The sequence below is a fragment of the Leucopleurus acutus genome (genome assembly GCF_964270905.1).
Source record: "Leucopleurus acutus genome assembly, chromosome: 10".
Lineage (NCBI taxonomy): Eukaryota > Metazoa > Chordata > Mammalia > Artiodactyla > Delphinidae > Leucopleurus > Leucopleurus acutus.
Window position 1 is genome coordinate 89,350,034 of NC_139153.1, and position 26,287 is coordinate 89,376,320.

Genomic DNA, 26,287 nt, shown 5'->3' on the forward strand with positions numbered 1-26,287 from the left:
TGTGGTGCCAGAAAATAAGGAAGTGCTCAAAAAGGAATGGGGGCATGTTTGAAGGACACAGGAGCCAGTCTAAACAAGGTCCTATGGCCAAAGTTGGAACAATACAAGAAACAAAATAAATAGGGCTTCCCTGCCGGCGTAGTGGGTGAGAGTCCGCCTGCCGATGCAGGGGACGTGGGTTCATGCCCCGGTCCGGGAAGATCCCACATGCCGCGGAGCAGCTGGGCCCGTGAGCCATGGCCGCTGAGCCTGTGCGTCCAGAGCCTGTGCTCCGCAACAGAAGAGGCCACAACGGTGAGAGGTCCGCGTATCGCAAAAAATAAATAAATAAATAAATAAATAAATAAAAATAAATAAATAAATAATGATAGCTCTGAACTATAACCTATAGAATAAAATAAATATCCATGAGTTCATACTGATATCAACAAATAAAATGGGGAGGAAAGGACAGCCCTTCCTTACAGAAGACTCTGATTAATAAATGTGGAAGAAAAGAAGAAAATAGAAAATCACCACTAGGCAAATATCACAGTAATAACTTGCAGACAAGATCCACCAACAGATACTAAAATTATCGAATACTAAAATTACTAGGCAAGAGGTTGAGGAGACACAGGGTATTTATTAGTTACAATGAGAAAAATAGTAACTTTACTGTGGAGAAATCTGACAGACAAGGGGCAGTGTACTAACATCATGAAGCCCCCTGCCCGATGTGATGCACTGAGAAGGATATAATATCACTTCTGTGCTCTTCTTGCCAAAAATGCATAATTACCTTACTCTAATCTAAGGTAATCATAATTACCTTACTCTATCAGACAAACCCAAGGTGAGGGACATTCTACAAAACAATCGATTTTCTTTCAGAAGTGTCAAAGTCATAAAAGATGAGAAAAAACTGAGCAACTGTCACAGATTGGAGGAGACTAAGGAGACATTACAAATAAACATAAGGTGAGATCCTAGATTGGATCCTGGAACATAAAAAGGATGTAAATAGGAAACCTGACAAAATTCAAACAAGATTTGTAGTTTAGATAATAGTATTGTGCTAACACTAATTTCCCAATTTATTAATTATTCTACAATTATGTTAGATATTAAGATTAGGGGACCCTGGATAAAGGACATATACAAACTCTCAATTTTACTACTTTCCTGAAAGTCCAAACTTATTTCAAAATAAAAATTTTTTTTAATATTATACACACACACACAGAGTCATCCCTAAGTATGTTCAGGGGATTGGTTCCAGGACCTGCGGCAGAGACCAAAATCCGCATATCCTCAAGTGCCATAGCCAGTCCTCCATATCCGAGGGTTCCACATCCTAGGATTCAACCAACCACGGACTGTAAACATAACAGTGTATGTATTGAAAAAGGTCCCCGGATAAGTGGACCCACACAGCTCAAAGCTGTGTTGTTCAAGGGTCAACTGTAGTTATCTAGACAACATATATTAGGTATCATTTTGTTTTCCCTTAAAATCATCAAATTATGCTAAAATGTCCTTTAGTTGCTGAAGTTAGAAAAGATATCTCTAAAAAACTTATCTCTGAAAAATTTAATCAATAAAATACATTACAGATCTCATTACCTGTAATTTTATATCCATAAGCAGCTAGTTGTCCAGCCATATATTCTCCATCTGAATTATTATGAGAACAACCCCAAGTCCGTATCCAAATTTTCTGTATGCCTGGAATAGTGCTGTTAATGAATTAAAAAAAAAAGTCTCATTAAGGGATTTTTTAAATAAAAAGCACTAGGTAATTTCTGGGCCCATTATGCAAAAATACTCACTCACTGCAATCCATTCACAGGCTATTGATTAAATGCACCAACTTAATACATAATCTGCTGTTACACCAAAAATCTAAATACAAGATAAAATAACAGCACAGGATTCTAAGTTAAGACTCTGTACAAAAAATATCTTTTCTCTGAGTTGTATTTTAAATTCAATACTACTAAATATTACCACTAAGTTCAACTACTGGAAAGGTACAAACAAATAACAATAGCACAGAAAATGGTTCTAGCAGCAATGGCAAATAAAGTTAAATACATCTAAAGACTACTATATACTAGTTACAATCTTTATTTTATAACTTACAGATATAAATAACTGAATCAAAATGAAAATCTGTCACTCTACAGCACTATTCAAAGCATTCCATATATAAAAATACAGTTCTGAAAAATGTAATATTTTTACAAAGGAAATAAAAGGACTTTCAACTTGGATTGCCCTAATAATTAATAATTAAATAGACATTACCTTAACGACATGTTTAGGACAAACTTAATAAACTTCATTCATTAAAATATAAGCAAATTTTAAATTCATACATCTTATGAATCTGTTCCAAACAAAATAATCAAGTGTATTAAAACTCTCAACAATTTACTAGGTAAACAAATATAAGCATATTAAAACTATGTAACTGCATATTCCTTTCTGGCTACATTGTATTAGAATTTCACTAGAGACCTAATATAACAGTGTAAACAGCACAATTATTTGTGCCCAATGCCTTTAGATGATCCACAAGTATTTGTAAATTTGCTAAGAAAAACCAAATGCCCAAACCACCACTATCTCATAAGAATCACAAATTCAATAAAATTTTTAATGTGGGAGTAACAATTACACACCAACTACTGTAACAGCAAAGACATCCAGCCAGGGGAGGGTGCAGGGGGGGAGCTATCTTTGTGCCAAATACTGCCCTAGGCCCTGCCTTTAAGAAACTTGCAATTTGACATCTTTTTCTTCTTTAGTCAATGACTTTGCTAAATTTAAAACCATTCAAAAAACAAAACAAAACAAAAAAACACTACACATTTCCTCTCAAAATTTCAAAGTTGTTTTTGTTTTGTTTTGTTTTGTTTTTTTGTGGTACGCGGGCCTCTCACTGCTGTGGCCTCTCCCGCTGCGGAGCACAGGCTCCGGACGCGCAGGCCCAGCGGCCATGGCTCACGGGCCAGCTGCTCTGCGGCATGTGGGATCCTCCCAGACCGGGGCCGAACCCGCGTCCCCTGCATCGGCAGGCGGAGCTCTCAACCACTGGGCCACCAGGGAAGCCCCTCAAAGGTTTTTTTAAAAGAGACATTACGTATATCATATACAGTAGTGCCAGCCTCTCCCCTGGTATGATACTGAATATAATTTCAAAAGAAAAGAAAAGCTTACCTATCACTTGGTGGACTGTTTTCATCTTGCAAATATTTTTGGGTATTTCGCCTTCGCACCTTTGGAACAACGTGCTTTCTCGCAAAATGCCTATCTTGGGGCTTTGAATCTTCTTGTGACACAATATCTTCTATGTCATCCAGGAATGTATCACAGGATTCAGAAGGCATCTTCTCTATCACATAAAAAAGTTATAAATGATTCAAGCATATGAGTCCCTCAGAAAATCTGTTCAACATAACATCACCCGTGAAATATTCTCGCCAAACTTGAATCTAATAAAGCCTTTAGATTTTAACTTCAAGTTTACAGAAAATACAGGAGATACAGTAAAAGAAACACCAGATAAATCTTATTGATAGTGGGACATTCCAGGGTTCAACTAGAACTATTTCTTCAACAAATCAGTGTCATGGAGAAAAAAACAGGAAAGGAACTGTTCAAGATTAAAAGATACTTAGAAGATAATATGAACACAATTCATGCTCTTGATCAGGTCTTACTTTGTCCAAACAACTGTAAGACATTTTGGGAACAATTAGGGAAATCAGAATATGAACTGGGTATTAGATAGTATTTGGATATTGCTAAAAATCATTAAAGTATTGTCTTTATGTTTAAAATCTTATTTTTTAGAGATGCATACTGAATATGTAGAGGTAAATATTACGTCTATAATTTATTTTAAAACAATAAAAAATATATTAAGACATAGGGAAACATTTACAACTCTTAAATCTAGGAAATAGACATGTTGGTGTTTATTATCCAATTCTACTTTCCTGAATGTTCAAATTTTTTATAATTAAGAAAAGAAAATGTGGACACTGCTTCCAGGAAGATGAAATAAACATATTTTCCCTATCCCTCCCACTAAGTACAACTAGAACTCCAGACATATATGTAAAGTAAACATAAGAACACTTTGAAAGATGGAGAGAAGGCAGACCGGCTAGGGACCTTGCAACCCAAGTTACACCACCATGGTGAGCTCCTTGGGTTTTGCTTTGCCTCCTATATCCCAGACTTGGAACTGAAGAAGCCAGCAACCCAGAAATGCCAACAGGTGCAGACAATAAAAGCCCTCAACAAAACAAAAGCCTGTTCTGTTGCCAAAGAACCAGAAAAGTGGCAGCCTAATAAGACACAAAACTTTTAGACAATAACCATTCCACTCCACACAAACACCAAAAAAACACAAAACTGCAAAACACAGTTCAGTGGAGGAAAGATAGCCTTTTCAATCATTTCTGCTCAAGCAACTGGACATTTATAGACAAATAAATGAACAACCACCTAAGTCTCACACCTTATACAAAACTTAATTCAAATAGATCCTGGACTAAAATGTAAAACAAAACTATAAACTTATAGAAAAAATCGTAAGAGAAAGTCTTCTGGATCTAGAACTAAGTGAGTTGTTTTTAGACTTGACACCAAAAGCACCATCCATAAAAAGAAAAATTAACAAGCCCAGACATCACCAAAATTAAAGACTTTTACTCTGCAAGAGACCCTTTTGAGAGATGAGACGTCAAGCTGTAGACTGAGAAAAACATATTTGCAAACTACATATCTGACAAAGGACTAGTATCTAGAACTCAAAACAGAATAGTAAAAAAAAAGGAAAAAGAAAGAAAAGAAAAAAATTCAGTTAGAAAATAGACAAAAGACAAAGAGATATTTCACCTAAGAGGATATCCAGAGGGAAAAATAAGCACCTGAAAAGAGACTCAACATGACCAGCCATCAGAGAAATATAAACTAAAACCACAATGAGATAGCACTGCATAGCTATCACACTAAATGCTGGCCAGGATGTGGAGAAACTGGATCACTCGTACAGCCCTGGTGGGAATATAAAATGGTACAGCTGCTCTGGAAAACAGTTTGGCATTTTCTTTAACTAATCATGAAACTACAATGCAACCCAGCAACTGTACTTCTAAGTGTTTATCCAGGAGAAATATTAAGACAGTCACACAAAAACCTAAAATAAATATTTACAGCAGCTTTCTAAGAGCTGAAACTTGAAAACAACCCAGATGCCCTTCAACGGTTGAATGGTTAAGTAAACTGAGGCACATCCAATACCATGGAATACTACTCAGCAACAGAAAGGAATGAACTATTGACACATGTAACAACCTGGATGAATCGCCAGAGAATTCTGTTCAGTGAATAGAGCCAAGTGCAAAAGGTTATCTACTGTATGATTACATTTATATAACATACTTGAGAGGTCAGTGTGCGCGATCCTTGTGGTGACGGAAATGTTCTGCATCCTGACCACATCATGTCGATATCCAGGTTGTGATACGGTACATATTACAGTTTTGCAAGATGCTACCTCTGGGGGAGACCTGGGTAAAGTGTACAGCATCTCCACATAATTTTTAAAACTAAGTAAATCTACAATTATGTTAAAATAAAATACTTAAGAAAAAAAGCTACCTGAAAAATGAAACGTGCAGGCAGAACTCAAAGATAACTGCAGGTTCAGCTCCAGACCACCACCATAAGGCGAATGTCATAATAAAGGGAGTCACATGAATTTTTTGATTTTCCAGTGCACATAAAAGTTATGTTTACACTATACTGTAGTCTATTAAGTGTGCAATAGCATTATATCTAAAAAAACTATGTATATGCCTTAATTTTAAAATACCTTGTTGCTAAAAAAAAGTTAACCACCATCCGAGCCTTCAGAGAATTATAATCTTTTTGCTGGTGGAGGGTCTTGCCTCCATGTTGATGGCTACTGACTGGTCAGGGTGGTGGCTGCTGAAGAGGGGTGGCTGTGGGAATTTCTTAAAATAAGAGAACAGTGACGTCTGCCTCATCAATTGACTCTTCCTTTCATGAACACTTTCTCTATAAGCATGCAATGCTGTTTGACAGCATCTTACCCACAGTAGAGCTTCTTTTGAAATTAAAGTCGATTCTCTCAAACCTTGCCTCTGCTTTATTAACTAAGTTTACGTAATATTCTAAATCCTTTGTTGTCATTTCAACAATCTTCACAGCATCTTCACCAGGAGTAGATTCCATCTCAAGAGATCACTTTCCTTGCTCATCCATAAGAAGCAACTCCTCATCCATCCACGTTTTACCATGAGATCGCAGCAATTCAGTCACATTTTCAGACTCCACTTCTAATTCTAGTTCTCTTGCTAATTCCACCACATCCGCAGTTATCTCCTCCACGAAACCTTGAACGCCTCAAAGTCATCCGTGAAAGTTGGAATCGACTTGTTCCAAACTCCTGTTAATGTTGAAATTTTGACCTCCTCCTATGAATCACAAATGTCCTCAATGGCCCCTAGAATGGTGAATCCTTTCCAGAAGGTTTTCAACTTACTTTGCCCAGATCCATCAGAGGAATCACTATCTATAGCAGCTTAGCCTTATAAAATATATTTCTTCAATAGTAACACTTGAAAGTCAAAATTACTACTTGACCCATGGGCTGCGGAATGGATGCTGTGTTGGCAGCATGAAAAACATTAATCTCTTTGTATCTCTCCATCAGAGCTCTTGGGTGACCAGGTGTACTGTCAATGAGCAGTTAATATTTTCAAAGGAATGTTTTTTCTAGGCAGTAGGTCTCAATAGTGGGCTTAAAGTATTCAGTAAACCATGTCATAAACAGATGTGCTGTCATCCAGGCTTTGTTGTTCCATTTATAGAGCACAGGCAGGGAAGATTTAGTATAATTCTTAAGGGCCCTAGGATTTCCGGAACGGGAAATGAGCACTGGCTTCAACTTATCATTACCAGCTGTATTAGCCCCTGACAAGAGAGTCAGTCTGTCCTTTGAAGTTTTGAAAGCAGGCACTGAGCCACTGTAATTACCTTAGCTAGATCTTCTGGACCTTCTGGGCAACTTGCTGCAGCTTCTCCATCAGCACTTGCTTCTTCACCTTGCACTTTTACATATGGAGACGGCTTCTTTCCTTAAATCTCATGAACCAACCTCTGCTAGCTTCAAACGTTTCTTCTGTAGCTTCCTCACCTCTATCAGCCTGCACCGAATTGAACAGAGTTAGGGCCTTGCTCAGGATTAGGCTTTGGCTTAAGGGAACGTTGCAGCTGGTTTGATCTTCTATCCACACCACTCAAACTTTCTCCATATCAGCAATAAGGCTGTTTTGCTTTTTTATCATCCATGTGTTCACTGGAGGATCTGTTTTAATATCCCTCAAGAACTCTTCCTTTACATTCGCAATTTGGCTAACTGGCACAAGAAGCCTAGCTTTCAGGCTATCTCGGCTTCCTCATTAAGCTTAATCACTTCTAGTTTATTTAAACTGAGAGACACGCAATTCTTCCTTTCACTTGGACACTTAGAGGCCACTGCCAGGTTATTAACTGGCCTAATTTCAGTATTGGTGAGTCTCAGGGAATAAGGAGGCACGAGGAAAGGGGGAGAGATGGGGGAAGGGCCAGTTGGTTTAAGTAGGAGCACACATTTACCAATAAAGTTCACGATCTCATACAGGTGTAGTTCAAGGTGCCCCAAAACAATTACAGGAGTAACAAAGATAAATGATTACAGATCACCATAACAAATATAACAATAATGAAAGAGTCTGAAATACTGCGAGGATTACCAAAATGTGGCACAGAGACACAGAGTAAGTGCTGTCGGAAAAATGGCATCAACAGACATGCTGGGTGCCAGGCTGCCACAAAGCTTCAATGTGTAAAAACAAAAAAAGGCAACATCTGCGAAGCACAATAAAGCGAAGCACAAGAAAATGAGGTCTGCCGATACTTGAGGACACTTACTGGCAGACCTCCACTAATACTGTGTCCAGACAGGAAGCAAGGGCTTCACAGCATCATCTCATTAACCATTCACAACAACTCCAGGAGGTAGGTGGTGGTGTTATGCTCACTTTAAAGAGTAATCCAGGGAATTCCCTGGCTGTCCAGTGGTTAGGACTCCACACTCTCACTGCCGAGGACCTGGGTTCCATCCCTGGTCGGGGAACTAAAATCCCATAAGCCGTGGCACAGCCAAATAAAAAAAAAAATGAAGAGTAATCTAAAACACAGAGAAGCTAACTTACCCAAAGCAGCTCAAAGACTCCACGGCAGGTGAGCCTGAGCCCACGTGCTGTGCGAGACTCTACGGCCTACTTAATCACCCGGAACGACCGCCTTTCATCCGGGTCGCCTAAACCAGTGTTAAGGGTCCTACACTCTCCTCTGGTCTCGAGCCTTTCTGATGAATTTTCCTTCTCTTCATCTGTCAGATTCCCATTTTTCCATTAACAGAGCATTTCCAGCCAGGCTCATTTTGTGCCCTTGGCTGTAATGCACTCTTTACAAGTATGACAAACTAGGCCCTGTAAATCAGACAAATCTGTGTTCAAACCTCAGCTAGCTTTACATTGCTTAGAAGAACAAAAGATCAGAAATAGCCCAGATGGCAATCAGTCAAGAACTGTTTAAATGATAGTGAACACCCATACCACGTGGTCAGGGTAGGACTGTCAGTCACAGGCCTCCTCCTTCCCCAGATGCAGCCATGGCACATGAGCCCCATGTGCCAGAGTAATGCATCCTCTGGGCCACAATGATTGGTGCAGGTTTGGACATGACAAGCCGAGCCAAGGAGAATCATCACGAGAACTTCTATGCCAGGGCTAACAGGAGAGCTGGCTGCTCTTTCACTGAAGTGACTAAGTTAGGAGGCTGTCAACTTGAGGATACTGGGGGCCATCTTGCCTGCCACAAAGCAGAAACCTACCCAAGGCAGGAAAGCCTTCTAAGAGCTGGAGAGACAACGAGCAATACTGACATTATGTGAGCAACTGGGTCCAACCAATGCCTGCAGCCAGATGCAGCCCTGCCCTGCCCAGTCACGTGAGCTAACAAATTCCCTCTGTGGCTCAAATTCATTTGAGTTGGGGCTTCTGTTCTTGTGAACGAGAGCCCTGGCCGACTCAGCAAACTATAGGTGAGGTGAAATGAACTAGGCTAGTCTTTCCCAAATTCGTTCTATTTGTTGACTATCAGTGAAGACACAGTTCTGTGGTCAAATAAATTTGGGACAGTCTGCGTCTGGGAAGACAGACAGGCTCCCAGTATGCATTAGTAGGGCAAAGACTGGGAAGCGCTGCGGTGAAGAAACTTAAACTCGCTGATCTTAGGAGTTTTCTGAAAATTAATTCCTCACAGATCTCCTCTTCATGAGGCTGCAGACGGTACTGAAAACAGAAGGCCTGAATGAAGCCAACCCTCAGATCCCCTCCCATATTCTGTACACATGGATGACTTCATTCTCTTACTGGGAAATGGGTCTTTGCCCACATATCAATCTGTTACACTGAATGAACTGCCCACCCCCCTTAGAGCAATCCCTCTACTCTGACCTGCTCCAGCACAGAATTCCAGCCATGCTTCCTCTTCTTGCATCATCACTAATTGTCTCTTTACTGAATCATTACTATCTGGGTATAAACATACTGTTATTTCTCCCATTTGAAAAACAAAAACCTTATCCGGACCCCACTTCCTCTACCTACTAACTCCACCACATTTCCCTCCTTTAAAAGAAAACTCCTGGGCTTCCCTGGTGGCGCAGTGGTTGAGAGTCCGCCTGCTGGTGCAGGGGACACGTGTTCGTGCCCCGGTCTGGGAGGATCCCACATGCTGCGCGGAGCGGCTGGGCCCGTGAGCCATGGCCGCTGAGCCTGCACGTCCGGAGCCTGTGTTCTGCAATGGGAGAGGCCACAACAGTGTGAGGCCCACGTACCGCAAAAAAAAAGAAAGAAAAGAAAAGTCCTTGCAAGAACTGTCTCCAATCTCCCCCTCCCATTCTCTACTAAACCGGGCTTTCACCCCGACCACTCCACCAAAACTGCTGTCCTGATTTCAGTGACTCACAACAGTGTACACGGTGGTCAATTCTCAGCCATCTCGCCTGACCCGGTCTGCAGCATCTGACACTACGGTCCATGCATTCCCTCCTAAAGCGATCTTCTTCACTGGCTCCTGGAATCCCACACTCTGAGTTCTCCTCCTACCATGTCAACCACTCCCCAAGTCTCCTTTGCTGGTTCCTCCTCAACTCTCCAACTTCTCAACGTCGGAATGCCCCCAGGGCTCCGTTACAGGACTTCTCTTCTCTAGTTAACAGACACACCCTCGGTGATCTCATCCAGTCCCAAGGCCTTCCAATACCAACTGTTTGCTTGTATAACCAGCCCCAGTCCCCCCCTGAACTTCAGGCTCAGATGTCCAACCGCCTATTCAACACCCTGCTTGAATGTCTAATAGTTATTTCAGATTAAAAGGTCAAAAACAAAACTCCTGATTCTCTCCCCACCTCACCCCACCTGCAACCAACAACATCACACCAGCTCCTCCCAGAACTTCCCCCAGCTCGCTTAAGGCAATCCCAACCTTCCACCCACTCAGGCCAAAGATCCTGGATCCATCCCTGACTCGTCTCTTTCCTTCACCCTAAATCCAACCCACCGACAAAAGCCTGCTGGCTTGACCTTCCAAATATATTCAGAATCTACTTCTGACCGTACCCACTGTTACATTCTTGGTCCAAACCAACAGTAACTCTTGCCTGGATTACTGTAATAGTCACCCTTAATTCCCGAAGGACACTTGCAGCACGTAAGCCAGAGATCCCTTTAAAACCTAAATTCTTCTCAGGCTTCTGATCAAAACCTTCCCTTGGTATTCCATCTCAGAGTAAAAAGCCCCAGAGTAAAAACTGCTACAGAGTTCTACTAGGACATAATCAGCTTCCTGTTACCTCTGTGACCCCACTTCCTACCGCTCTCCCCTCTCACTCCACTCAGCCACACGGGCATCCTGGCTAGTTCACACCCACCAGGCACACACTCATCTCAAGGTCTTCGTCTTGCCTGGAATGCCTTCAAGCCCTTTGGGACTTTGTTCACATGTCACCAGTGAGGTCTTCCTGAGCAACTCCCACCTCACCACGTACACACGCCTCCTATCCGCCTTCCCTACCTTGTTTCCTTACCACAGCAGTTCACCACCTGCTTAGATATTACAGGGGAGTAAACTTGCCACCCCAAAATGTCTGCTTGCCACGCAGATTATTTTGAGCTGAAAACAATCAAGGACCAAAAGATTCAGGAAGAAACTCTGACCTTCCCCGTAAATGCCTAAAAGAGTGTAAACAGAGCACCTGTTCCAGGAAGGGAGTAATCACCACAGATAACTAGAGTATGAACTACGTGTGCAGACAGGGAGGAACCTAGCAAATTCTGTTTGTTAAAATTCCTCTGTTACCAAACATTTGCTTTTCCACGGCATGGCAACTGCCTTCCTCCCCTCTGAGGTCCCAAACCACTACCCCAAGATCCTCTTTTGTCTTTAGCTGAAGACAGAAGGGTTTAAGGCAACGGTTTCAACCACTTGGGAGAGTTACTGTTTGCCTGGGTCTCTCCCACGTATGCATGTTATTAAACTTTCATTTGATTAGCCTCCTGTTAATCTGTCAGTTTAATTCTAGACCAGCCAGAAGAACCTAGAAGGGTAGAGGAAAATTTCTTCCTCCATGAAAATATCTTCATTATTTTGTTTACTATCTCTTCCTACTAGGATATACAGTCTCGGGGGATGGGGGGGGCAGGGGGAGGTAAAGGCTTTTGGGTGCTTTGCTCACTGCTTTATCCCAGGTGGTGCCTAGAACTGTCTAGCACACTGCAGCTTCTCAATAAATACTTTTTACTGTACACTACCCGGTCTAACAAAATATGCCCCCTCTGCTACCTCCCACTCTGCCCCAACTATAATCATCTTTCAGACATTCTCTGAGCAGGCCAAACTAGCTTCTGACTCAGGGCCCTCACACTTGCTCTTCCTCTGCCTTGAATATCATCCCCAGATATTCGTATGCCTTGCTGCCTACTTCTCTACTCAAATGACACCTTGGAGAGGCCTTTTCCTAGTCACCCTATCTAAAATAAGCACACTGATTAGGCATCCCACACATTCTCACCGGCCTCTAACCCACTTTATGCTTCATTTTTCTTCATAACACTTACCTACCTGACTCCAGGTAGGTATATAAGTGCACCTGTCTTTCTCACTACAGTGTAAGCGCCATGAGAACAAGGGTGTCATCTCTTTTTCACCACTGTATCTACAACACCTGTAACAATGCCTAGCACACAGCAGGCGCAGGATATCTGTTGAATGAATGGATAAATAAACACTTGCTTAAGCTGAATTTAGCTAGCCTTTCTGTAACATAGGAGGAAATTCTTACAGTAGGTGGGAAGGTGAAATAAATACCTAACCCCTACGGCTTCTTCTATAAACTATGACTCTATGAAATAACAAAGTTAAGTGAGAAAGGCTAAGACCAGGTAGTGCCTTTCAATGTTACTGAAGAACTACTGAAGGATTATAAATTGAATGACATATATTAATTTTTTTTAATTACACAATATTTACATCCCATACACAATTGCTTATGGATCCACTGAAGGGAAACAGTATGGAAGAAGAGAGATGAGAGGGGTCCACCGCAGTAGACATACAATATCAGAGTTAGGGAAGCAAGGAACACTGCTAAGCCTCTTATTTTACAGAACTGAAGTCCAGAGGAGCTAAAAGATTTGTCCACTGATAGAGCTAAAATTAGAACCTAGGCCCTCTCTCAACACCAAGCTCTCCCCACATGGCTCTGCCTCATTGGCAAGGCACAAATAATACAAGAGTCTAAGGCAACCCTAAGAAAGAAAAACATTCCAGAAAAAACTGGGAAAGGCAAAACTGGCAACACACTTAAGAAATGCAAATAGCCGTTAAGCATAGGAAAGAATGCTCAAACACATTAAGGGCATGTGTTTAAACAAGGAGTTATTTTCCATCTACCCCACTGATAACAAAGACTGACAAACACCCAACTGTTAGCAGAAAGCATGGTAAAACTGACATACCCTTTCTGAAGGGCAATCTGGCAATACATATCAAACTTTAACACATATATCCTTTTGCCCAGCAATTCCATTTCCAGAAATTCACTCTAGGGAGACAAAAGAGACAAATATATAATGCAGACGTTCCTAAACCTGGCTGCATATAATAAGCACCTGAACAAACTCACTCATCACTATTAATCAGCTTAAGTTCTTACCGCCAACGAACTGGTAAATGGAATTGTTAGCCTTCAGAAATTATTAACTAAGTGAATAATAATGAAAGTTTGAGAATAAAAGGAAAACAAGATAGTAGTTAAATGGAACAACAGGATCGTAGAAAGTTTCTTCTCAAAGGTAGAGGAAATCAAGTTTAATAAAGGAAATAAAAACAGTAAGTGAAAAAAGGAGATATTGAAAATGATGAAGAGAGAATAATATAGAGTGCTGGTTACTTACAGAGGTGATTTATTAGGAGGCCTTTAGAACAGCAAATACCCAGGCCCCATTCTCCAGAGAGGAATTTAAGGATGGGAAGGTAAAACCTGCCCAGGTGATTCCACTATACACCTCTGATTGAGAACCACTGTTCTCCTACAGCAAAGGTTCTCAGTCTTGAGTGTTCATTATAGTCACCTGAGGAGCTATGGAAAATTACCGACAACTGAGCCCTTCGCTAGTTGAACCAATCGCTAGAACGGAGCCTGGACATCAATATTTTTTAAAACTTTCCAGTAATTCTCATATGTGTTGCCACAGTTGTGAACCAAAGTCCTACACCAGTAGTTTTCACAGTGCGGTTCCCACACCAGCACAATTAGGGTCACTGGGGAACTTGTTAGAAATGAGAAGTCTGGGGTCCCACCCAAAATCTACTGAACCAGATACTCTGAGTAAAGCTCAGCAATCTTTAACACGCCCTCCAGGTGACTGTGATGTGCACTACAGTTTGAGAATCACTGTCCTAGAGTTATTCTTTCACAAAAATCATCCAGAATGCTTGTCAAAAATGTATTACCTGGTCAGCTGATTTTCAAAAAGGGTGCCAAGAAAATTCAATGGGGAGAAGAGTAGTGTTTTCAACAAATGGTGCTGGGACAACTGGATAGCCATATGCAAAGAATGAAGCTGGATTCCTACTTCACATCACATACAAAAATTAACTCAAATTGATTGCAGACCTAAATTTAAGAACTAATGCTACAAAACTCTTAGAAGATAAGATAGGTGTAAATGTTCATGACATTAGATTAAGCACTGGTTTCTTAGTTATGACACCAAAAGAATAAGCAACAAAAGAGAAAACAGACTGGACTTACATGTAAGACTTTCATATTTAAGACTTTCACGCTTCAAAGGACACTATCAAGAAAGTGAAAAGAGAGCTCATACAATTGAAGAAAGTATTTGCAAATCAAATGTCTGATAAAGGTCTGGTATCAGAATACATATAGAGCACTTACAACTCAACAACAGAAAAATAACCCAATGAAAAAAGGATTTGAACAGACATTTCTCCAAAGAAGATGTACAAACGACCAATAACATGATGAGATGTCAACATCATTAGCTATCAAGAAAATACAAATCAAAATCACAATGAGACACCACTTCACACACACTAGGATGGCTAGAATAAAAAAGACAGAGAACAACAATGTTGATGAGGTTGTGCATTAGCTCACCCAGAGAAAGAGAACAGAATTTCTTCTAATTGGAAAGAGGACAGGACCAAGCCTTAAGGAACTCCATGTTTACCTGCCATACGGAAGAGAACCAGCCTATAATGGAGATCAAGAAGAAGCCACTAGAGAAGAAGAAAATCAGTGGGTCACAAAAGGAAAAGGAAGCGAGCATGTGAAAGAGGTGGACACGGTCAGCGCTGCTCAATGCAGGTAATGCAAAGTTAAGTAAAATGAATGAAAACGTTTCTTGGATTTAGTGATAGGGAGATCTTGGCGTTTCCAGATAATGATGGTGGCAAAATCACTAAGAAATTAAAATTAGGCTACCTTTCTGCACGTTATAATATGTAACACGTCACTCCAACATAAAAGGCTTAAAATAAATGAGTACCTTGATTATTCGCAATTAGTCTCAAATCTTCTTGAAAGATGAGTCTGGAAAATGAAAACTGATGAGAAAAAGCAAGCTCGCAACAACTTCACAAAACCACGGTAAGGGCTCTTTAAAACTACCTAAAAGGGATTAAACTCCATAAAAGGCTACTTTATACATCAGGGTTAATGATGTTCCATATTACTCCCAATTTCTTTCTGATTAGGCCAGGTGTGTTAACATCTGCCACATTTGCTATGACTGAGATCCAGCGTCTGGCCGTAGTTAATAAATACTATCCAGCCCTACAACACGTCTGCGTGATTCAAGTAATACCGAGAACTACAAAACAGAAATATGGCAATTAAGTAAGTATCCACATCACCTGACACACGAAAGACACGTATCGTCCCGAGATTCAGAGAGGTTTCATCAGTAAACAAGAAAGAAACGTGAAAAATCAAGACACCTAATCTTCAGACCAACTTCAGTTTAAATTTCTGAGATACAGCTCTGTGAAAGCTAGGTAACTGTGAAAGCCTTGTCCCGTCCCACAAACTCACTAACGCAGAAAGTGGTAAAACGAATGAAGTTAGATTTGACAATACGCAACGAGTTCCCTTAAATACCCCTTACAGCCCTGCAGCACATAAGGCCAAAGACCCGTCCTCGCTTCTGGCAGCGCTACCTGCCTCCCAATTCCCCCAGCTCAGCTGCTAAGTTCCCTTTTAACTGCGAAACAAACCAGCAAACCTGCCGAGAAAGACTAAAACTGGGGAAACAAGGCTCCGCCGTAAAAGGAACTCTGGCCAAACTCTGCCCCACACTGATCCACCCGCCACCCTTACCCAGCAGTCACGAAACAACAAGCCAGCCAAAAGTAAGAGAACCTACACGCCACTCTCCGGAAACTGCAGCGACTTTAGATGGAGCTCGCCATGACACATACGTCCCGCCACGCTTTTTTACGCATGCTCGCAGACGGTGGCCCAGAGAGATCAAATTACTGGAAGTGCGCGTTCAGGTTCAACTTGGTTTAGTAATGATTTCATTTAACGATTCTTTTGGTTGCCAGAACGAAAATAATACCTTCAAGACCTCGAGTTCTTAGAATCATTTAATAGCTAACTTCTCCTGAGCTCTTACTACGTGTCAAGTACTGTGTTCAGAGCTTTCCATAAACATTATCTCCTCATTTATTATTATACTTATTTTACAAAAGAGGAAACTGGGAGTTTGATTACGTGCCCAAAGTGATTCTGGTAGTAGTGACTGTCCTCTGTGCTAAACCCAACTCTGCCGGACTCCCAGAGAATCTGCTCTTTTCATTACATTTTACCAGCTTCCTCGACCTTTTGTGAAAAGAGGTCATATTAAAGAAAATGAAGAAGGGTAAAAAGATAACAGTTGGATTAAACTTAATATAGATCATTTAACACCAAGCAAGGTTTTTTGTTGTTTTTTGTTTGTTGGTTGGTTGGTTTTAATGCTTAGAAGACAGTCTAGGAGCAGCAGTTTAGCAGAGAAAGACAACTTTTATGGAGTATATACAGATTCTGACCTGGTTACCTTACATGAGTTATCTCACCTTATTATTCTTTACCCCAGACACTGACCTTGTTTACCAGAAAAGCATTTCCACTTTAGAAAGTGAAGACAATAGCCATGAAAGGAAGTCGAAATTATGTGTGACTCTGGGTTTCACAGTGATTTGGGGCAATTGACTTATTTTGTAAATGACTTTCCTAGTGCATTTCCCTCTAGCTAAAATGGCACGCTTTGCTCATCCAAAAAAAAACATCTGAACTGTGACCTAAGGTCCACAGCAGTCTTCACGCAGCTGAATTAGAATTGTGTGTTTATGTTGCCCCATCTCTTTCACTAGACCAAAAGTAGGCCCTTCTTCTTGATGGTCATCCCACTGCCTAGCTCATAACCTTCTTCTTGGTGGTCATCCCACTGCCTAGCTCATAATCTTGCACTTAATAGCCTCTCAATAAACATGTTGAATCAATGAATGATTGTACCCCTTCTCCCCAAGATCTGGTTAAGTTCAAACAAATTTCATTGAGTGCATACCATATGATATGCACTTGTTGGATGCTGGAGCTAGAAAAGAAGAAAGACACTCCCTACCACCCTTTCAGGCTACTGCAAGGATATAGCTTCAGTAGAGAATAGCAGTCCCTATGGAAGATGAACGCAAGAGGCCTGTGGAGCACAACAGAGAGATCAGGACGTCCCCCAGGGGTGAAGTGAGGGAAATGGACAAAGGTATTCCACGCTGGGGAGACAGTGAGGGCCAATGCATGGGGGCCTGAAACTATAAACTATTGTACATTATAAAAGCAAAAAAGAGTAAAGTTGGATGATAGCAGAGAAGGCTGGAAAGGAAAGTGCAGGTATCAGATTAAGGTGAGCCTTGTTTGCTAAAATAAAGACATTAGACCTAATCCTGGATGTATTGGGTAGCAAGAAAATGTCTGAGCAGAATATTCTCTCAGGAGGATGGGTTTGAGGACAACATTTCACACATGAAAAAAATAGTGAAAAGCCTAAATCAAGTTGTTGGCTGTGAGCAATGGGAAAATGAAAAGGGAGGACAGAAGAGACTGAGGAGGTACAATCAGCAGGACTTAGAGATTGATAGGTGTAGAGGAGGATACAAGGAAGTTTCCAAGTTTGGAGATAAAGCAACTGACACCAGTTCTTCTTTGGTGAAATTTGTCTCTTTAGGCAGTTTTAATCTGAATTATTTGAAAAGCCAGTGACACTACCTCTAGGAATTTAACTTATGGAAATGCTCACAGTTATACAAAATGACATATGTGCCAGATTATCCTTTGAAAGATTGCTTGCAATAGCAAAAGACTGAAAACTCTCTCTGGCTTCTCAGTAGGGAATTGGTTAAATATCTTTATGGTGTCTACAGCTCCTGAAAAAGAAAAAGGTTGCATTTAATGCACTATCTATTCTTAAGTGGAAAAAGAAATTTGCAACATAGTGCATAGAGTGTATGACTATAGTTATAACTACAGTTTTAGACATGTATAAAATCTGTAGCAGAATATATAAATAATTGGTAATGGAGTCATGTCTCTGGGAAAAGGAACTGAGCGGCTAAAGGAAGATTGCTTTTCCCTGTATATCATTTTGTACCTTTTATTTTTGGACCATGAAGATGTATTATTTATTCAAAAAATAAGTGGATGCATTTTATAAATAAGATGACATTTGATAATTTATAATTTAGTGGGTTATCTGTTACACTGTAATATTTTCTTTCATATGAATATTTAAATTTTAAATCTTTTTATTATAAGATATACATAACATAAAATTTACCATTTTAACTGTTTTTAAGTGTACAGTTCAGTAGCACTGAGTACATTCACATTTTTGTGCAGCCATCCATCTCCAGAACACTTGCATCTCCCCAAACTTAAACTCTCAACCTGTTAAACAGTAAGTCCCTAATCCCCCTTTCCCCAGCCCCTGATGACCACCATTCTACTTTCTGTCTGTATGAATCTGACTACTATAGGTTCCTCATATAAGGGGAATCATACAGTATTTGTCCTTTTGTTACTGGCTTAACTCACTTAGTATAATGTCTTTGAGGTTCATCCGTGTTGTAGCATGTCAAATATCCTTTCTTTTTAAGGCTAAATGATATTCCATGGTATGTATATACCACATTTTGTTTACAAATTTTAAATATTTATGCCTTGTTTCTCAAAATAAATTGTAAACTTCATAATAGACGCTCCATATTATTGTTTTTTCAGCCAACAATATAATATTAAATGTTTTATAAATGTTGGTGGTAGACAAACCAATTCATGTATACAAAGACATGCTAAAAATGCCAGTGAATCTATAAAATAATAGTAAAACCTAACATTTTTTGAGAACTTATATGTGTGTGCCAGTTACCATCCTAAGCCCTCTATGTGAATTATCAAATGTTTTCATCACAATGACTCTGTAAGTAATCCTATAAATTAGGAGTATTATTATTATCCTCATTATCCCCTTTTTACAGAGGAGAAAACTGAAGCTCAAACAGTCTGACTTCAGGGACTTTTTTTTTTTTACTCTATACTTCAGAAGAAAGAAACGGTATACTTTCATTAAAAATGCGAAATTTCAAATAAAGAAAAACACTGGAGAGAAAAAAGAAAAGAATGATAAGGGAAATGTGCAATAAAATCTATAAACTTTCAGAGTAATTAACTCAATCTTTTAATATTCTTTACAGTGAAAATCGAAGAGAAAATGTGGGCAATAATGAAGTTAGAGAATTCTTACCGTCTCAGCCACTAATCAAGAAAGAATAAAATAAAGTTATAAAAATTTAGGAGCACAGGGACTTCCCTGGTGGCGCAGTGGTTAAGAATCCACCTGCCAGTGCAGGGGACACAGGTTCGAGCCCTGGTCCGGGAAGATCCCACATGCCACAGAGCAACTAAACCTGTGATCCACAACTACTGAGCCTTTGTGCCACAACTACTGAAGCCCGTGTGCCCTAGAGCCTGTGCTCTGCAACAAGAGAAGCCACCACAATGAGAAGCCTGTGCACCAAAACAAAGAACAGCCCCTGCTCGCTGCAACTAGAGAAAGCCTGCACGCAGCAATGAAGAACAAACGCAAAAATAAAAACCAAAAAATTAATTAATTAAAAAAAAATTTAAGAGTACATATCTTATTTTTTTTGTTTGTTTGTTTTTAGGAGCACATATTTTAGATTTAGCTTATGGTTTGAGTAATTAGCTAATGTACTTATAAATTTGTTCCTATCCGTATCTTTTTATGATAAATAAATCATGCATTTAATTCACTCTTGAAAAATGATAGTAAGTGTATATGAAATTTTCTGTGTAGAATATTAGATAAGTTTAGTAGAATGAAATTTAAAATGGATTAATCTATTATATATAAGAAAAGTATGTGTTCTCAATTTCTAAAGTTCAGCAGGTCAACATGTATTATGCAAATATATTATTATTTATGTTAGCTTCCCACCGCATGTGGTGGAAAGCTAACTGGAATTTCTTAATTACAAAAGGATGAGGGGGCACATGAAAATTAATGCTAGACCCAGGGATTTTTATTGGATCTGATAAATTGTCAGAATAATTCCCCAGCTGGACACCATACAACTAAAGCAGTTTTTAAGCAAGGCTTTTCAGGTGTTTGTTTTCGTAAAGGAAATAAGTTTGGAGATTATCACAGTGGTCTAAATATGAAACCAAGAAGAAAGATGGTGATTGTAGAAATAGAGAAAAAAGAAAGGATACAAGAACGGTCAAAAGAAAATTTGCCCCAAAGAGGTGAATGCTTCAATGTAGAGGATAAAAGGGAAGGACACTGATGTTCTTAAATAAACTGAGAAAAGATTATATAAAACATGATGTGAAATAAATTAACCTGCTGTTGTCTTTGGGCTAATGCTGAATTTTCTCCATGTAATCTAACCACTAGAGGTCAGAGTGCTATACTTCTAATGTCAACTATTCTATCAATTTACACAAATTGGTTTGGCTCATTTCTGTAATTAACTGTATCTTTTCCTTCTCCCACTCTCACTATGGGTGGTTTGGGGGCTGTTTCTGTGGCCCAGGCCAAAGCCACGAGATCACCACATTCCCTTGCCTCAGGGCAGGTAACCCATGGCAGGCCAGAGTGAATTCTGGGCTCTCAGTCAAGTGGGAGAATCTGTGGTTGGAACTTCCAGGACCACCACGTGGAGAACACCTGCCTGAGACCCAGGCTATTTCGGAGGAAAGTAGAGCTGAGCGATGTAGGGAGAAATCAGTAAGTTCTGAGGACAGCTGTAAGCCCCCTACATCCACATGCCTGGAGCTAGATTTACTTCTGAGCTCTTCAGTTCTGTGAACAAGTAAATCCCCCCATTTTATCCCTGAAGCTAACTTGAGTGGATTTCTTTCACTTGCAACCAAGAGTCCTGGCTCATCTTATTTTTACATATTCTCTTAACTTTTAAACAATTTATAACAATTGTCTAACTCCCTGATTGGGAAAGAGACATATGATGTTTTCTCTGTCCTTCAGTAATATATGACTCAAATAACAAACTTACTGAGTTATATAATAATATATTTATTGAGTATATACAGTGCACCAAGGACGGTTTTAACACTCGGGGGAAAAAAAAAAAAAACAGACCAAGATCTCAGCCCTCTTAACAGTTCATATGACAGCAGGTAGAGATAGATAATACATAATAAATATGATATAAATAAAAATTATATATTGTGTTCAGAGGTGATAAAATGGCCAAAAATTTGCTGCAGATTAAGGAGAACCAAGAGTATGGATTGCAATTTTTAAGATGGACTTGCAATTTTTAAGCCTACATTGGTAGGCTCATTGAGAAAAAGACCTTTAGGCAAAAGCTTGAAAAAGATGAGAAGGTTAGCAAAGGAATGTGTGGGGAAAGAGCATTCAAGTAAAAGGGACCAGCCAGTGGAAAGCCTCTAAGGGAAGAGCACACCTGCCATGTTCAAGAGATAGCAGGGTCCATCAACAGATGAATGGATAAAGATGTGATATATATATATGATGGAATACAACTCAGCCATAAAAAAGAATGAAATTTTGCCATTTGCAACAACATGGATGGACCTGGAGAGTATTATTATGCTTAGTGAAATAAGTCAGACAGAGAAAGACAAATACTCTATATGATACCACTTATACGTGGACTCTAAAAAATAAAACTAGTTAATATAACAAAAAAGAAACAGACTCAGGTATTAGAGAACAAACTAGTGGTTACCAGTGGGGAGAGGGAAGTGGGGGAGGGGGAGGGCAAGGGCAGGGGATTAAGAGGAACAAACTACTCTGTATAAAATAAATAAGCTACGAGGATATATCGTACAACACAGGGAATACAGCCCATATTTTATAACTATAAGTGGAGTATAACCTTTAAAAATTGTGAATCAAAATTCTTGTATGTTGTACACCTGAAACTTACATAGTATTGTAAGTCAACTATACCACAAGAAAAATAAATACATAAATAATTTTTTTAAAAAGAGAGAGAGAGAGCAGGAAGGTCAGAGTGGTTGGAATGGAGTAAGAAATAGGAAAAGATGTCACAGAGTGAACAAAACCAGATCATGTGTGGCCTCATGGGCCACAGTCAGAACTCTGGCTTTTACTCTGGAAGAAATGGGAGGCTTCAGAAGGTTTTGAGAGGAGGGGTGGATCGAGGATGTCAGTTAGAAAGCTGTTGCAATAATCCAGGCAGGTACTGACGGCATCCTGGACTAGGGAGGCAAGAGGAGGAGGTGATAAGAAGTGGTTAGATTCTGGACATATTTGAGGACGCAACCCATAGAATTTCCTGTAGACTGGATTTAGGGTATAAGAGAAAAAAAGAGAAATAAAGGATGCTGACTTCCAAGTTTTGGGCCTGGACTATAAGAAGAATGAAATTGCTATCAATGGAGATGGAATAGATTGCAGAAGGGGGAAATCAGGTTTCAGTATATTCTTAATTTGTTTGCCTTTTATTATTTTTTTCTTTTGAAATAACTTTAGATTTTTTTAAGTTGCAAAATTATTACAATTAATTCATGTATAACCTTCACCCAGTTTCCCCAGATGATAACATTTTACATAACCAAAGAATAATTATCAACACCAGGAAATTAACATTGATACGATACTATTAACATTGATATGAAACCCAATCTAGGACAGTTCTTCATTCTTCCTTTGTCTTTCCTGACTTTGACACTTTTGAAGAATACAGATCAGTTATTTTGTAAAATGTCCCTCAATTTGAGTTGGTCTGATGTTTGCTGATGACTAAATTCAGGTTACGAATTTTTGGCAATACTACTACAGAAGTGATGCTGCGCCCCTCTCAGCCCATCATATCAGGGAGGTACATGACGTTTATAGGTCTCATTTACCAGTGATGTACTTTGAACATGGCCTCTGCAATGTAAAGTTACTATTTTTCCCATTATTATTAGTAAGTGTCTCGTGGGAAGATACTTTGAGAGTATATAAGTATCCTGCTTCCCAGAGTGTATTTGCCCACCATTTTAGCATCCTTTAATGATTCTGGTAGACAAGAATTATTACTGTGCTATTTGACAAATGGTAATTTTCCATTTCCATTACTCCTTCTACTTTTATTATTAAATGAGCTTGGCCAAACCATTGGCCTTCAGGTTAGCATCTGTGTTCTTTTGACATGGCTGCTTTTTTTTTTGGCTGCACCGTGTGGCTTGTGGGATTTTAGTTCCCTCGCCAGGGATTGAACCTGGGCCCTTGGCAGTGAGAGTGCCGAGTCCTAACCACTGGACTGCCAGGGAATTCCTGCTTTTTTTTTTGCACTTCTTTAGTTTCTGGCTCCACAAGATGCCCTAGTCTCATCTTGCACTTTCTCTGCCCTATCCCTGGCATCAGCCAGCTCTCCAAGGAGTAGTGGCTCCTTTTAGTGGGAAATGGTATTTAGGAACTGGACATGAGCTCATTGCTGTTGCGTGGCATTACTTCAGGAGCTCAGTTTTAAACCTATTAAACTTGAGATATCTATGAGACATCCAACTGGACTGTTAACTTGGCAGTTATAATTATGATTCTGAAGTTTAGGTGAGAAAGTTAGGCTGAAGATATAAATTTGGGAGTTACTGGCATATAGATGATATATAAAGCCAAAACACTAAATGAGATTAGAATTGATATAAAAAGTGAAGAGGGTCAAAGACTGAGACCTGGGGGCACTCCAATACTAAGATGAGGGTGAAGACGAATCAGCAAAGAAAACTGAGAAGGAACAACTAGTGAGGTAGGAAGAAAACTAAGAGTGTTGTATCCCAGAAGCCAAATGATAAAAGTATGTCACGGAGGAAGGAATGATCAACTGTCAAATTATGCTGATAGGTCAAGTAAGATGAAGGCTGAGAATAAATCACTGAATGGAGCAACCTGGAAGGGTAGTTTTGGTGGAGCGGAGTGAGTAAAAGTTGAATGAAGTGGATTCAAGGGGGAGGAAGGGAAGAGAACTGGAGATAGGACTTACGGACAACTTTGAAGATTTACTGCAAAGAGGAGTGAAAATATAGGACTGTAGCAGTGGAGAAAATGGGTTCAAAAGGAAGGAAAAAATTCTTTTAAGATAGGAAAAACAAGAGCATGATGATATGCTAAATGTGAACAATCCCTTGGAGATGGGGAAACCCACGGTATTGTACAGAGAGGGGGAAACTGCTGAAGTCATATTCCTGAGAAAGGACAGTGACTATTCTCTAAGCATTATATCATAGTAACTGAGATATAAATATTCGGAAAATAAATAAAGGCTGTTCACCTAGTTTAAAAAAATCAAATACATTTGGCTCATGTTATTTTAAAAAACACATTTAAAGAAATGTGACTTTTGGGCTTCCCTGCTGGCACAGTGGTTGAGAGTCCGCCTGCCGATGCAGGGGACACGGGTTCGTGTCCAGGAAGATCCCACGTGCCTCGGAGCGGCTGGGCCCTGTGAGCCATGGCCGCTGAGCCTACGTGTCCGGAGCCCGTGCTCTGCGACGGGAGAGGCCACAGCAGTGAGAGGCCCGCGTACCGCAAAAAAAAAGAAATGTGACTTTTTAAAAACTAGAGCTTTCTAATAAGACATTAGTAGTGACCAAGAGTCAACTAAAATATTATACTGGAGATATATTTCACTGGCAAGCATCAGAATGTTGTCACTGCCAGGAAAATGTGGAAACAGAAAATCCTTTTTTTCTTTTTCTTTTTTTTTCTTTTTAACCATAGATACTCATGGCTTTTGTTTTTAAAACTGCATTCATTAAATGCTCTCTATTAGTCATATCTCTCACTCTTTCCAAATACTTTCTTACAAGTGATAAATCTGTAGGGGAAATTCAGAGACTTGCAATTCCACGGAGAGAAAATCTCTTTGAGAGTGAGTGATGGGAATAGTAAAGGCCACGGAGGGCTTTACTAGTCAGAAACTCTCTACCAGAGAACAGAACAACTCTTGCAGTAGCTGATTTCATGAGAATATACTCCCTGAAGCTACAGAGAAACCAGGTTTAAACTGTAACAGCTAGGAGGGGAGGAAGAAGATGGAGTGTCCAGTTTTGCATTGTTTGGTTATTCTAAAGTTCTCAAAGACCCCCTTGGGGTTGTTGTCCATTCAGTTGGAGAGTAATAGCAGAGATCAAAAGGAAAAGCAAGCCAGGAAAAAAATAAGGGAAACAAGACTTTTTGTCTTCTTTGTTGTGTTCTTATACTTACCTTCTTTAATTTCTCAATAAATGATTTGTAAGGAGGCAGAAAAAAATGTTTAGAAAAAAGGCACTCACTGAATAATTACAGCATTTATTTTCAAAGCATATATTTAATTATGTTATACGTAAACATGGGCAGAATTCATATCCTAAATGAATTTGCTCAGAGCAAAACTGTATTCCCTGAAGTTGACTTGTTTTGACAAAATTGTGATGTTTTATTAGACAAATGATACATGTAAGTTTATTTAGTTGATTATCTCGGCTAATGGAGGGAAACAATGGTGTGGTTAATCCAAAATAATCTAAAGTCATTTATATTTGACGTTGAAAAAAAATTGATATTTGGCAATGAATGTGGATATTTTTAACATTCTAAGATTTTTTTTTTATAGATTTATTTATGGCTGCACTGGGTCTTTGTTGCTGCGCACGGGCTTTCTCTGGTTGTGGTGAGTGGGGGCTACTCTTCGTTGCGGTGCGCCGTCTTCTCATTGGTTGCGGTGCGCCGTCTTCTCATTGCAGTGGCTTCTCTTGCTGCAGAGCACAGGCTCTAGGTGCGCGGGCTTCAGTAGTTGCAGCACGCGGGCTCTAGAACGCAGGCTCAGTAGTTGTGGCACACGGGCTTAGTTGCTCCACGGCATGTGGGATCTTCCCGGACCAGGGCTCGAACCGGTGTCCCCTGCGTTGGCAGGAGGATTCTTAACCACTGTGCCACCAGGGAAGCCCAGTAAGATTTTTTTTTTAACTTCAAATAAAGCGACGAAAACATACTGAGTAAAAACTTACTCAGATCATAGCCTAGCCCTGCATATG

General features: G+C 39.9%; 1 protein-coding gene across 2 annotated transcripts in view; it reads right to left on the reverse strand.

The window, feature by feature from the left end:
• CDKAL1 (CDKAL1 threonylcarbamoyladenosine tRNA methylthiotransferase) overlaps nt 1-16,139 on the reverse strand; it is a gene marked incomplete at its 3' end in the record, with an annotated part of 657,220 nt that extends 641,081 nt beyond the window's left edge. Inside the window, exons 1-4 of one of the 2 annotated variants that reach the window (XM_082848483.1) lie at nt 16,083-16,139; nt 15,207-15,250; nt 3,205-3,379; nt 1,606-1,718 (exon numbers count right to left, since the gene is read on the reverse strand). In XM_082848483.1, coding sequence (XP_082704609.1) covers nt 1,606-1,718; nt 3,205-3,379; nt 15,207-15,250; nt 16,083-16,135 — 385 coding nt within the window. In that variant the 5' untranslated portion in view covers nt 16,136-16,139. Of the gene's footprint in view, nt 1-1,605; nt 1,719-3,204; nt 3,380-15,206; nt 15,265-16,082 lie in introns of both variants that reach the window. The other variant, XM_082848484.1, reaches the window with a different exon arrangement.
• Nucleotides 16,140-26,287: the final 10,148 nt, after the last annotated feature.